Below are 14,318 nucleotides of genomic sequence, written 5' to 3' on the forward strand. Positions count from 1 at the left end.
GTATGGGTTTGGAATGGACAAACCCCATACCTGATTCCACAAACCCACGAACCAAACGACCCCTTAAAGTAGTTTCATTCATCAAAGTAGATCCTTCAAGATTACATTACATCAACGAGAGCAGAGTGGGCATTATCCCCTCGCCAAACACGATCAGCTGGAAAACAACTATATCTCGCCAAATAGTGAGCTACGTTGTTCGCGGATCGTCTAACAAACTTTAAAGATACTATGCGATCTTTTGTCTCAACCAATAACTCTCTGCATTCCTGTACTAACCTGCCAAGATACGAGAGCTTAACTGCTGAGCTTCGAATAGCTTGAACTGCAATCAAGCTATCAGTTTCAATTTCTACCTTGATCCCAGGCCTCCGTTTAACCCAGCTTAATGCTTCCCTTATACCCATAATCTCTGCCATTTCAGGAGAGGCATTACTCAGCAAACACCGAGATGAAGCCTCGACCAAAGCACCAGTATGATCATGAGCAACCAATGCAAAACTATAACAGCAAGATGTTTCAAAGATTGCAGCATCCGTATTGATCTTAATTGTGTCTACGTTAGGAGTCCTCCATCGCTCAACGCCATCATCTTGAGTCATGTACCCCAAGGATGAGTCAAAAAACTTGTCTTGAGCGTTAATCCAGTGATTAAGAGTCGATTTGGCCATCACTACAACCTCAGTTACATCCATACTGTGTTAGTTCCACACCACTTCGTTTCTCGCCTTCCATAAACTTCAACACAACATTAGCACCATTGCACCATCAGCCTTATTACAACTATCAAGCACCTTTGCTAACCAATCTTTGAACATTGCGATGTCGTTTATCTCTAGTGCTACTCCTATGCTTTGCCAGCATGCACGTGCAAATGAGCAGTCCACCATTATATGCCTTGTGGTCTCAGCCTCAGAATTGCAGATGGGGCACACGATGTTTACATGAACTCTTTTCATCTGCAAATGATCTTTTGTCGGTAAACATTCTGATGCAGCCCTCCACACCAAGTTTTTAATATTGGGTGGGATTTTTAGATTCCATATTCGCTTCCAGAAACCTGAACTATCACTCGAATGAGCATTATACTTCTTCTCCTCTATCATTGCATATGCGCTCTTAACAGAATACTGTCCCATCTTATCCTTTTTCCAGTACCAGGAGTCAGACTCGCCTTGTTGGATAGGGATTGACATAATCAACATATAATCTCGATCTTCAAACATATCTGCGAGCAAGTCCATATATTTATTGAAATATATATATGGTCGAAACTATTAAATTAAGATTTCAGTTTTTTTTAAGTACAAGTAAATTAAAAAAGATATATATGACTTCCATGATAGTGTCTGTGGTCTGATTTTCTACAAATAGCAAAACCAATCAAATTTGAAAGTTTAAACTGCAGGAAATCCCAAAACCAATGCTCCAGTGTCTTTGGTGTGTGCAAATTTTGGCCGGGTATATACTAATCCTCTAACAGACCTACTAAAAGCCACAAGAAGAAACAACATAATGGTCAGGTATTAGTAAATTGTGAGCATAGTAAAGGTTAAGACTCAAGATTTCTGTTACTACAATAAGTTACACATATGAATTACTACATTGTAAGATGAACAACTCTCTTTAAACTAAACAAATTAAGTAAAACCAGTAAACTGAGTGTTATAAGTTTACCAGAAAGTACATGATATGATTCCGTATATATACACCATAGTATTAAGGGTTTAGATTTTTTATCTGAAGTGCTAAAACTCATCAAAGACTACCAGACCAGCTTGGATGATAGAAGCATTTTCGATGAGCCAGAAGGCAGACGTGTGCTCTTGATTGGTTCAGGTTTTTTAGTTTCTGCACTTTAAAAACTGCTCGCTAATTCACTGTAATTAATGAAACAGGGACCTTCCCAGATATGAGTTTAGAGAAGTGGTGGAACCAGAGTTAAACTTGAGGGAGGGCAAACTTATACTGTAATTTTTTTTAGTGAAAATCTTGTTAGGAGTTGTCCTACATCGGTTGTGGGAGGGACATAAAGCTAGAATATAAGCAGCAAGAACAACTCCAATTAGTACGAGGCCTTTTGGGTGGTGCCCAAAAACAAAACCGTGCGGGTTAGGCCCAAAGCGGACAATATCGTATTTTTGTGGAGTTAGGCTCGCTTAGCTGGCCAAACAAATCTAACGTGCAAATAAGCAGGAAATACTGAAATAGCATTGTTGTTTTAGTGAATCAATTATAAATAACTAGCACTTTTCTTATCATTCTTACGTTTGTTTTCACCTGTCACTATGAAATATGCTACCCAGACATACCATGCGCTGGTACTGCCTCCGCCTCCGCCTCCGGCCACTGATTTAGAGAGGAGAAAAATACAAGGAGAAATAGTAGTATAGTAGACCTCTGTCCTGATTATCAAGCGACCTTTGTACTTATTATCATCCATTTCAATTCATGTCTTTAGTGTTGTTTCCTCACTTTCAACTTGAGGACAAAGTGATTGGTGTAAGGTGGCACACCACCAAGATTCCATATAAATCTCTTACTTTGGCTTTACTAGGGGACACTAGTAGCAAGTAGGGACCCCGTGATTTCGATTTTAATGAGAATTCTCAAAGCAATTTTGCTCTTCGGAAATGATGAGTAAATATTAAATAAAACTTACCAATCCAGTTACTAGTATTTTTTATTTTCAGAAAAAAAAATAACACAACCTTTAGTAACCGGAATGTGTTCTTGGTTGCCACCAGTTATAGCAATTTGGGAGCTGACTAACAAGATCAAAGCAGAGGAAACTACAGGCAATGAATTAAAGATCAATGGAAAGTCTCCATTCATTACGGAACAGAAGAAATGTGAATCGACTATTTCAAATACAAGAATGGCGGGAAAATGAAGGGCTGGATTTGGGGACAGGCTCACAGGCCACCAGAGATATGATCACATGGAAAATCAAAATCACAAGGAGAATATATTTAGTAGCAGCTCCAGGACAAAATTATATATAGAGGAGCTAGAATGAGTTGTTCTTTTTAGGGCAATAAAAAAACAGACAAAGAAAACCTGTTGGCTGCTCCAATTCTGTCAAGGCCGCGCCAAATTGCGTAGGCCCTGTGAACTGTGAAGAGGCGTCGGCCATCCTAAGTATTATAATCTGGATATCATTATTTTCAATTCCAGTAGCCTAGTGCTACGAAGTATAAACAATAACTATAGAAAACTAACCTAAACTCTAGGACCGACTTTCACATTCAATTCTGGATGCCTAAGTTCTCATATACAAAAAATTTACAATGCGGATTGATGATAATTGACGACGACTAGGCAAGTTATTAGACAAAGTCGATGACGCATCTGTGCGGATTAATGATGCTTGATGACGACTAAGCAAGTTACTAGACAAAATTGATCACACATCTCTGCGGATTAATGATGCTTGATGACGACCAAGCAAGTTACTGGACAAAATCGATCAGACATCTCTTAAATTAAAAAAAAAACAATGCACTACGAGATCTTACAGAATCGTTATCGTTTGACGGTTGGTGACTTTAAATTGTTGGCTTTACAAATACTTTCTGAATTAAAATGTAAATAATTTCTTAAAAATATAACTTTGCATGGAGAGTGGCAAATTCCAGAGCGGAGAGCGGGGGAGGGAGGAGAAAAAAGGAGAGACAGGGGGGGAGAGAGAGAGAGAGAGGAGAGACAGGGAGAGACTGGGGGGAGAGAGAGAGAAAGCACGTTGTTTTGCTGATTTCTGACAGTCTGATCCTATTTTTCTCCACCCTAGTGGCAGCTCTATTACTTTTATGGCAATTTCGGGTAACGGGTCGTGTTCGTATCAGCAATCGGGTCGATTTCAGGTTAAGCTCAAATCACTTAAAGTTGAATAAAACTGAAAATTGAAATTATTAGAAATGAAATTCTAATTTCGGGTCATTTCGGGTCATTCGGGTGATTTTCGGGTCACTTTCGGATTTCTGTCTCAGTAAATCGGGTTTCAGGTTGGGTCGGGTTCGTGTCAGGTTTCGGGTCGTGTCTAAGATTGCCACCCCTGCTCTTATATTCGTCCACTCCGCTCTATGCTAACAGCGTGTTTAACGTTAATTAAGTATATCTTATACTTGTACATATAATGAAACATCTCCTCATTCACATATTCTTGAGATCGAGACCTTTTAGATCATTATCTTACTTTGATCCAAAAAATCGAATGTTGATAGGTAGCTACTAATAGTTTGAGACTGAAAAGTTGAAAATTTGAGCAGTATATTACAATAACATGGCACTGTCAGAAATAATTGGGAGGACAGTAGAGTACAGGCTCCCCAACATAATAAGAAACATTAAATAAGGGGACACTAGTGTTTCAGCTGAAATGTAATTCAAGTAAAATCTTATTTCCCTGGAGGGGAGCTTGCTACTTGCTATAATTAGTTTCAAATGGACCATCCGTCTCTTATCATCATCAGTCACAGTGGCTATCTGGTATCTCGCAGAAACCTGGAAAATGAAAAGCTGATGCTCTGTTATTGCTGCTTCTGGGGTATCTTGACTGCAAGTCTGCATCAAAGGCCAACTCTCCACTTAGTTGCTAAACCTAATACTTTATTCCTCGTTTTATTCGTCTAGTGGTGCGAGTTGGTGTGTTCAGATTACCACTGTAAGATGTATACATTTCCTGATGTTCGAGAAAAATATTGATCACATCCCTCATCCACAACCTCAAGCATCGTACTTGATTCATATTGACGTTTTTCAAGTATTTACATGGTGTGTTTGAGGAGGGTGTTTGGATCGCAAGTGAGAATAAGAATCGGGAATGGGAATGAAGGGTATGAGAATGAGTATCTCAAGAGGAGTGTAAGGAATGATTTACCCTCCAAGTAAGATTGGGGCTCCCATTCCATGTCACAAAATTGTTAACCAAATACCAACACATAGGTTTGAGGTTCCGATTCCAGTAAACTGGGCTTATTAACCATGAATCAAATGCCTGTCTAGTTTCTTGGTACAAACAAGGCGCTCATAGAAAAGGAGAAATTGTTCAGACTGAGGCAATTCTGAATGTCATTCTTATCCAAGCACAGAATAAGTGAAGAAAATCAAACACTCAACATAAATAAGTTTATTCACAAAAGTCTGTCATGGACGCCTAAATTTGCTCTTAAAGACAAATACTAGCAAAATTAGTGTAATAAAATCATTATGACGTGAAAAGCATTATGATTCCTTATCAGACTAATCATATCTTAAATGAGATTTGAAGCACGATAATCCCAGTAACCAAGGCAAAACCGCACTATCAACATTTCAGAATGTAAATCTCGAAATAAATTACAATCTGCTCAGGTTAAATTTTTAAGCAGGGATATCAGTACCTGCATAGTTATAATATTCATCTGCCTACAAAACCAATGAAAATTTAACAGGGAAACATCCGCGAAGCTTCAGCTAAGCATCAAGGAGACAGAACTTCGTAAGATACAGAATAAACAAATTAATTTGCTACTAATAAAAAATTAAGGGCAAGTTAAAAGAAACAAAGCTGGGAATCAAAATGAGATGCAAAACTTGCAATGTATGTATATAAAATCGCCAGAGCTGGCAATTTCTGAAAACTTTGGCTTCACTTCCAGGAGCTCAACCAATAGAAAGAAAATAGAATAAAGATATGCATTAAAGTAGAAATATACTGCCAGAACCTAACGTGCCACTCACATGTCACATTACAATGCTGCTGCTGCTGCAGCTTAACGGTAACACACTTTGTGAATGAGGAAAAAAACTGAGATTTCAGGCAACAATTAAATTACAGTTCGGCAATGTCCGATCTCGCAGTATGTACATGTCTCAGAGCCTCGAAAACAATGTCTAATAGTTATGGTTAACTACCAATACAGACTCTAAACCAAACATCTCCGGTCTATCTCGTTTGTAAATTTGTTACGAAAACAATTTTAAATAGTTACGGTTAACTCCCACAGACTCTAAACCAAACATCTCATAGATAAGTGTCTACCTGTATGGCACTAATATCAGGTAATATGCAAATCATCAGGATCGATCCGTTTTGTTCTTGCTGCTAATTTGCTGGTGATGATGGCTCCGGCTTGAATTACCACAGGCAGCGCCACAATCTCTCTTATGCGAGGGAGCAGAAAAGAGGGGAAAACCAAATACATTACCAGACTTTGAACAAACAGGAACATTGAGCACCGGAGTCACTCTAACATTTGCTGAATATGACCTCTCCACTCCACGGTTTTGGCATCGAGGACCCCCATTGAAACTACCAGGACTACTTGAACTCCTCTCTAAGCTATGAAACACGATTTTTCCTGATGAATTCATACGCGGACTATCCAGAGAAACTCCACGGCCTAACACGGTTACTGAATTGTTATCTACCTGTCTCGGCACAGGACTTCTGCTGATTTTACCTTCTCTATGCTTCACTAATCTAATCCTACTCGAATTCTTGTTGGAATTAATACGCCTCTCTGCATCAAGAGATAGCCTTGGCATCTCAGCGCGATCATAACCAGAGGACGATGATGATAAGGACAAACGAGACGGCACTGAAATTACCTCATCTCTGTCTCTTAGCAGAGGAAAGCTAAGAGACGAGTCAATTGGAGGTAATTTCGAGCTTCTATGAAGCAAATGCTTGAGAGATTTGTTATTGATGATTCCAGAAGCCATCGGTTTCTGATTATCCTGTTTCGCATTGTTCTGCGACAGTCTCTTCAATCCGAGAAGCTCCTTCCACCGAGTAGCGCACCTCGGCGCCCTCGGTGAAAACAAGTAGGGATCCAATTCAACAATCGAACAGCTCTCGTGAGCTTTAGCAGTATCCAGCAACCTGCTCTCCGACGAATTTTCCGGTGGCTGGAATGCGGAAAGTTGAAGCGGTATTAACTTGCCGTCGGAGAATAACTCATCAGCCGGGAGTATTTTAACCGGATCTTCAACCTGAAACTCGAAATCCTTCTCGAAAACTTCATAGTCTAATTCAATGATTTCAGTAGTGGCTACCGTTTTTGATGGAGAAACTGGTGCAGGTTTAACAGAGGAAGATCTAGAAGCTTCTTCTTGGTCACGGCCACGGGACATTCGAGGACTGAACCAACCGAACGACGAAAAACTCGTTGGCCGGTCCAGAAACCGGTCCGGCGACAATGCAAGATTATTAATACAAGCTGAAGCCATTTGTAAAAATGTAAAGATCATGCAATGCAAATTATGCAATACAGTCTACAGTGAATGTATTAATAAAGTGATTTCCTGAGAGGTATTTACTGAGATGTATGTATGTACTTGAATGCTCCGTCATATATGGCGCAGCATGAATATATATTATCGAACAGTGTTAGGTGGGTCCTCTGGCGCTAATTATATGTTGACAGCTGTCATAGAGTCAAAGGCTAGTGCTGATGTGGCGTGTAGGGTCATGTGGTCCTCCGTACCTCGAGACTGAAAAAAGCTTGGAACTTTTCGAATAAACAAAACACGTTTCCAATTTTATTTAACGGTTTGTATTGGTCCGATCAGTGTGCTTCTCACCTTCCTCCACGATACTTGAGTACTTCCTCCGTCCCAATCAATTTTATACAGTTTTTTTTGGATGTCCCGTCATTTCTATACATTCTCAAAATAACAATTTTTTATAATATAAAACACTACTCCACCCACTACATTCTCCCGCTATCTCCATTCTATAATAATAAAAACATTATTACACCCACTACTTTCTTCCACTACCTCAAATCTATTATTAAAAAATATGTGGGTCCCACCACTTTACCCACTTTCCATCTAACTTTACTTATTTCTTACACTTTTTCTTGGTCTCCGTGTCTAATCCCAATGTATATAATTCATTGGGACGGAGGGAGGATATGTTTAATTAAAAAAAAGTTAAGTTTATTGTCAAAAAAAAAAAGTTTATGTTTAAGAATATTTACTTCATTTTAAATAATATTATTTGAATTATTTTTTAAATTTTCAATTTAGATTCTATTATGACATGATATATTTAAAATATAACCGATCAATATAATCAATATTATCATAAAAAAATATGTTAACGTGTTCAATAATTTTATATAATATCTTACGGTCCAGTTTAATCTATTGACAACCCTATGGGAGGTACTGCGACACATTGCTAAACTTGCCCTTTTGCATAGCAGAAGATTTATGGTATAAAACTTAAGAAAATCTTGATTCTATAATGTAATTAACCCTATCTCTCTGTTTTCTCGTTTTGATTTTGTCACGGGACATGCCTACAAAGAATCAAATGAAGATCACGAAACATTAGCTTCATGTGATTATTTCTCTTGTATCCATAATGCATCCCCTTTGTTTCATCTCCACAATACAAATCCTGTGTAAAACTTTACAAAAGGACCATGAGATTGTGCAGACGAAACACAAGTAATTTGTATGCAGACGTGTTCTTTTTAAAACCAAATCAAACATGTCTCACTAAACTCGTATAAGTGACATTTTGGGAGGGTGAATTGCAATGCATGTACGGTCTACAAAGGTGAATCCCCTGGGACTCGTTTGATTATGATATTTCAGCACTCCACCTAGGAGCAAGTCCAAGAAATGGATATTCTTAGTTTTTTTTTTTGAAAGAAGATATATTTAGTTATAATTTAGATCATTGATTAAGCTGTTCGTCTAGTACATGTCATGAACACATGCTAATAATTAAATTCTATGTATTCAGCTTTTTTTAATTTGTGCAATTTTTATATATGCAGGGATCCATCATTATTAGGATGATGTAATTAATTAAAATAACCTTGACTTTATAAAATTTAGTATTTAGCATGCGCTCATGCACACATACTAGAAAAATCGTTCCTTTAATGTTGATCAGACAATATTTTATTGATGCCTTATATTATTGGACAACCTCTTCGACCTTTATTTTCGAGACATATATATGTTCTTACTCTATTTTATATTTTATAATAAACTACTGTGAATGTTTTAAATTAAAAATATATAATTTTTTATATTATATTGAAGATCGAATAAAGAAATTGTTGGGCCTGCTTCCAAGAATTTATCTTTTTCATTTAGCAAAAAAAGAAGAAATATGTGGGTAAATAAAGCGCCTAAAAGAAGTTTATTACTTCAAACCAACCAAACCCATTGTATTAACATACGGATAGGCCCAAGAGAGAATTAAAAGCCCATAAGGTGTAGGGTTCCGACTTCCGATGTCTCTGGATATAAATTGGTAGAGAAGAGTAACGAGTCGTCTTGTTTGCTGCTAAAATCGGCTGATCTCTAGTTCTCTACCCAAGTTAATCCAAGATGCGAGCTAAGGTTAGTTTTACTTACCACTCTTTTAGTCATACTGTGTTTTAATTTCCCTTAAATTTCGTGTTGTTTTTGTTTAATTTAATTGCTATGATGTTACTAGTGTTCCTTATGTTATGCTGTTAATATAATATATGTGCCTGATTATTAGTAGTCACATTGTGCAATTGAAAATGGATGAATTAGTTGATATTTTAAATACCCAACTTTAAATTGTTGAAAAGAAGAAATAAGAATGCAGCAATTTCAAAGGTTGAGGCCCGTGAGGGTATGAGAATGATGTTTGTTAGGATGTGTGTTTGTAATTTTGTATATAGGGGTTGGGGGTGGGTTATGTTTTGTGGTGGCATCGGCAAATCAACGAAATGGGAAGAATATGGGGAAATGGATTATAACGGTATAAATTAGATACAGAAGCAGAATATACGTATCGTAGAAAAAATGGACAATTTTTTAAAAGGTGTTTAGGTCTTGTTAAAAATTTGAAAGAACGGTGACGATTATTAATATGCACAATTGTTTTTCCCAAGCATCAGTTAACTGTTGGGCAATACACGCAATTATGTGTTTATTTGTTAGGTCGTATTCAATAATAATAAGAAAAGCAATAAAGATGATGAGTATGCATATTTGAAAATTAAAGAAGAATACTCATATCAGAATCTTGTATAGAGGTTAAAGATAATTTAGTTTTTAAGTAAAATGGGGCTTCACGCCAAATTGTTAAGGTGGGAGTGAACGTTCCTTGGAACTGAACAAGAGAGACATTTTTTTTGCCTGCAAATCTGATTTTTTTTATATATGGACGTGGTGAGTAATTTTTCTGCATTGCAGTGGAAGAAGAAGCGGATGAGGAGACTGAAGAGGAAGCGCCGAAAGATGAGACAGAGATCCAAGTAGACTGTTTGCTGGGTCAATGAGATCACTTCTGCTTGTGAGTCTACATCTTCATCACCACAATGCTGAATGATTCAAGGGCACTGAAAGCAGAGTTTTCTTGTACTGCTAGCAACTAAGTCAGCTTTAGGATTTATGTTTGGGGAATGCTGTTAGTTTGGTTATTTTATGAAGACCTTCAAAAAACTTTGTTGTCAGAAATGATCTTTTTTATTTTGCATAATCGGGTTTTATGAATGATATAACATTGCAATTTATTTTTAATTGTGTCTTTGCTGGAGTAGTTTAATCTAAAAAGTTTTGTCCTGTTGTCTGTTGATACTGCTTTGAAGTGGTGCATTGTCTGGGAAAATTGTTATCTGTTAGTTTTAGAATTTAAGTGTTTCTGAATCATGGAAAATAATAGAAAATGAGGTTTTTTCCTTTCTTTCCAAATCTTTTCAGAATGGGAACTTTTTTTGAGACAAACATGAGGGAAATTTCTCCCCAACCAATTCTTTAGATATCCTTGTCTTCTGAAGAAATCATTTAAGAAGAAGTTGAAGTCAAATCTGTGCACTTGTTTTCTTTTCTATGAAAACTAAGTGTGTGGAACACACTGGCTAATTTCATTCACACTCCAAGTCCAAGTCTGTTGTTTTTACTTGCCCTCCTGGAGTGCTCTTGATGTTTTGTATTGTATATTTGTATTACTGGCTTGGCTACAAACATTCAAGTAGTTACCAAAATCCCAAATTTATCAATTTCAGTTCCATTATGCAATATTTATCATCTTCTGCAAGTTTGTAAGAGAACAGCAGTTTCTTTTAACTGAAAGATGCTTTTATTTTCTTTTCAACTTATTGCAATTTTTTTGTTAACTAAGATAGGAAACAAGATTGGTCAAAAATAAAAGATAGGAAACAAGATGGAAGACCAACCAATCCTATGAAATCCTTAGCGTCTGATAGTGATATGTCAATTTCAGACACTATATTCATAATGTTGAAGCGTATTCACTTCTCTTCTAGTGAGAGCTGAGAGGGTTTGTTACTAGGTGAAAGCATTGTAATTTCCTGAAAGTAATCCGACTAGGATGAACATAAATGAAGACGTAGCGCACAGATAAAGTAACACACAAACTGATAATGCTGGCAGAGCAGCAGAGATACACAGAAAGCTCATTTGAGGTGGTGAGTTCCCTTGATCTTACTGTGCTATCCCCTAGAGCCTGTGTTCCACTGAGAGATACACAGAAAGCTCATTTGAGGTGGTGAGTTCCCTTGATCTTACTGTGCTATCTCTTGGAGCCTGAAAGGAACACTGAGCACAAAGAACGGTGATGCCTATTTTATTTCTAAATTTTGAACAAAAAAAGAGCTCAATGTAAAATTTTAGCTGATACTTACAGAAGTTAGACAACAATCAGAAAGTCTGAGTAGAAGATGAACGACATAGACCAGCTTAGTTTCTCAATCTTGATTTTTTGAGAAGAATAGTCACGATGGTAAATAAAATGTTAATTACAAAGCTCTTCACCCTATATAAATGAATCAGAGAACCTTAGACATGATTTTAATTTTTTTAAATCGATCATGCTTGAACACATAGATAAAACCTCATGAAATTAGTCAGCAGGAAAAGATTGAACTCGGACAGTAGTGCATCAGAAAGAATTGATCTCCTAAACTTTTCAACTGGGTTTGCATCCAGGATTGAAGTCCCCTCGTCAATCTTCATTCAGCGCCTGAACTTAAATGTAGGAATCTTCATCCTGTTATTTTCGCAGTAACTGGGCTGTAATCGTTTATCTTTGTTGATAGCTTTTCATACTAGTAACTTCACAAGGTCATATTGCATAACTAGCCTTTCCACTGTACTACGACTTATGACCTGCCTGATATTCAATTCCTTCAGAACCATAACTGCCAACTCCTTTTCTCCTTCATGAACAATCCCTTCCACCAAAATGGTGTAAGTTGTCTCACTGGGTTTAAAATTTTTCTGAATCATTATCTCAAAAATCTCCAAGGACAAATCTGTTCTCTGGGCTTTGCAGAGCCCAAGTATAAGAGCATTAAAATTGTCAACATCAGGCCTGTAGCCACTTTCCTCCATGATGAAGAATATTTGCACTGCCTCATTTATCATTCCCTCCATGCACAACCCTCTAATCAAAGATGAATACGTATAGCAGCCGGGAGTAAAACCATACTTTGTCATTTCATACATAAGCTGAAGTGCTGGATATGTATTCCCTTTCCGACATAATGCAGAAATCACATTTTTGTAGTAATCGTAAGTAGAGGAATTTTGTTTACTACTCAAATACTTGAATATGGCGAAAGCCTCTTGTACCATACCCTCCTTACAAAGCACAGAAATAGCGTTAAATGTTCCTTCATTTGGAACACAGTGGTGATATATCATTTGGTCCAGACATTTAATTACATCATCCACCTTCTTCTCTTTGCAGAGCCGCGAGATAACTGGGTTGTAGCTGGCTGCAGTGGGCCTGAAAGGTCCCATATACATTTCATCTAACACATCAAGGGCATGATCAACTCTGCCGTGATAAGCGAGTGAACCAATCAATATATTGTAGGTGACTATAGACGGTGATCGCTCCTCGCCTACCATTTCTGACAGAAGTTCGTTCGCCTCGTCCCATCTTCCTTCATGGCACAAGCTCCGCAACAATATATTATAGCTCACAACATTTGGATTAAAACCATGTGATGGCATATTTCTAAAGAATGTAATTGCATCATCTATTCGACCTTCCTTGCACAACCCAGTTAGCAACACATTATAACTGACCAGATTAGGATTCCCACCCTTGTCGATCATATCATCCAAGAGCCTAATTGCTTCATTGACCCCCTTTTCTTTATAAGCAGCTTCTAGCAAGATTGCATAGGTAAAAGCATTTGGCACTAACCCTTTCTGCATCAATCTGTCCACAAACTGCAAGCTCTGTTCCAAGTCACCACGCATACAAAGACCTCGAACAAGAGAATTATAAGTCATAGTATTGGTCGGATATCCATACTCCTCCATTCTTTCAACCAACTGCATTGCGTGCCCAACGTTTCCCCTTTTGCACAATTGGTTCACTAAAAAAGCATACGAAGCAGCATCCGGAACAGCGCCCGAAGCAACCATCATCTCCATTACTCTAGTTGCTTTCCTAAATTTATTCGACTTGACCAAATCATACAACAACTGAGTTGCTTGACCAACATCCGGCATATGCCCTTTCCCAACCATGTATTCCAAGTACAAAAAAGCATCATTCATCCTATAATCTTTAGTTCTAGCATCATTCTTACCATGTCTCCAATTGGGTATCGTAAAAACAGAATCTTTCGAAGGAACAGCCATATGGGTAGACGCTAAAACTCTAGAAAAGCCCTTGGCAGGAGAAAAAGAATGGACATGTGGAATCTGCAAAGAAAACCCACTACACATTCTTGTCTGCTCTGCAGAAGGGCTCATTATAGGTGCCACTAGATTCATCAATGCAGACATAAATTCAAGCTATAATCTTTACAGAAAAATGCTGAATACGCAAGACTAAATTCAAAAATTTCGACTACTTCCCATTAGCAAAAATCAAGAAATCAAGAAAACCCAAAATCGATACCACTAACAGTGTTATATTGCAGTAGATGCAAGTGTGGACAATGTAAATAAATGCGCATAAAAAACTTTTCAACTTGAATTAAGTTAAAGCTCAAACAGATAATTTGTGAGTTCAACTGGATATGATAAGCATGACAACTGAGAAGAGGAGAAAGATGATATACATACATGCATATGTACAATGGTCAGAAATGAAATGATGAGATTCTTGATTCTTCTTTAAGGATGGGAGCTTTGTGATTCAAGAGCAATTCAGTCAAGTGTATAAATTAATTTTGATGATCGGGAATCTTGATTTTTACTCGGGGGATTGTTGGGGCCTCCTGGCCGCAACTCTGTTATCCAAAAGTCGATTTTACACGCATTGTTGGCGCGTATGTGCTATATTTTCGGCAAAGGAACCCAATATTTAGAAGTTGCCTTGCGGATACAAGTTCGTCTAAACAAGCATA

At 37.5% G+C, this 14,318-nt stretch overlaps 2 protein-coding genes and 1 long non-coding RNA gene across 3 annotated transcripts; 1 reads left to right on the forward strand and 2 right to left on the reverse strand.

Moving 5' to 3' along the window:
* Positions 1–6,057: 6,057 nt before the first annotated feature.
* Positions 6,058–7,212, reverse strand: LOC108222247 (uncharacterized). The gene has a single exon (XM_017396169.2). The coding sequence runs from the start codon at positions 7,210–7,212 to the stop codon at positions 6,058–6,060; it is 1,155 nt and encodes a 384-aa protein (XP_017251658.2).
* Positions 7,213–9,164: 1,952 nt separating this feature from the next.
* Positions 9,165–10,513, forward strand: LOC108220790 (uncharacterized). The gene is made up of 2 exons (XR_001806795.2): positions 9,165–9,351; positions 10,180–10,513. It is a non-coding gene; the product is annotated as an uncharacterized LOC108220790 (long non-coding RNA).
* Positions 10,514–11,602: 1,089 nt separating this feature from the next.
* On the reverse strand, positions 11,603–14,257 carry LOC108219678 (pentatricopeptide repeat-containing protein At1g79080, chloroplastic). The gene has a single exon (XM_017393174.2). It carries the CDS (start codon positions 13,750–13,752, stop codon positions 12,049–12,051), a length of 1,704 nt encoding a protein of 567 aa, XP_017248663.1. The 5' UTR covers positions 13,753–14,257; the 3' UTR covers positions 11,603–12,048.
* Positions 14,258–14,318: the final 61 nt, after the last annotated feature.

This window comes from Daucus carota, chromosome 5 (genome assembly GCF_001625215.2).
Source record: "Daucus carota subsp. sativus chromosome 5, DH1 v3.0, whole genome shotgun sequence".
Taxonomy (NCBI): domain Eukaryota; kingdom Viridiplantae; phylum Streptophyta; class Magnoliopsida; order Apiales; family Apiaceae; genus Daucus; species Daucus carota.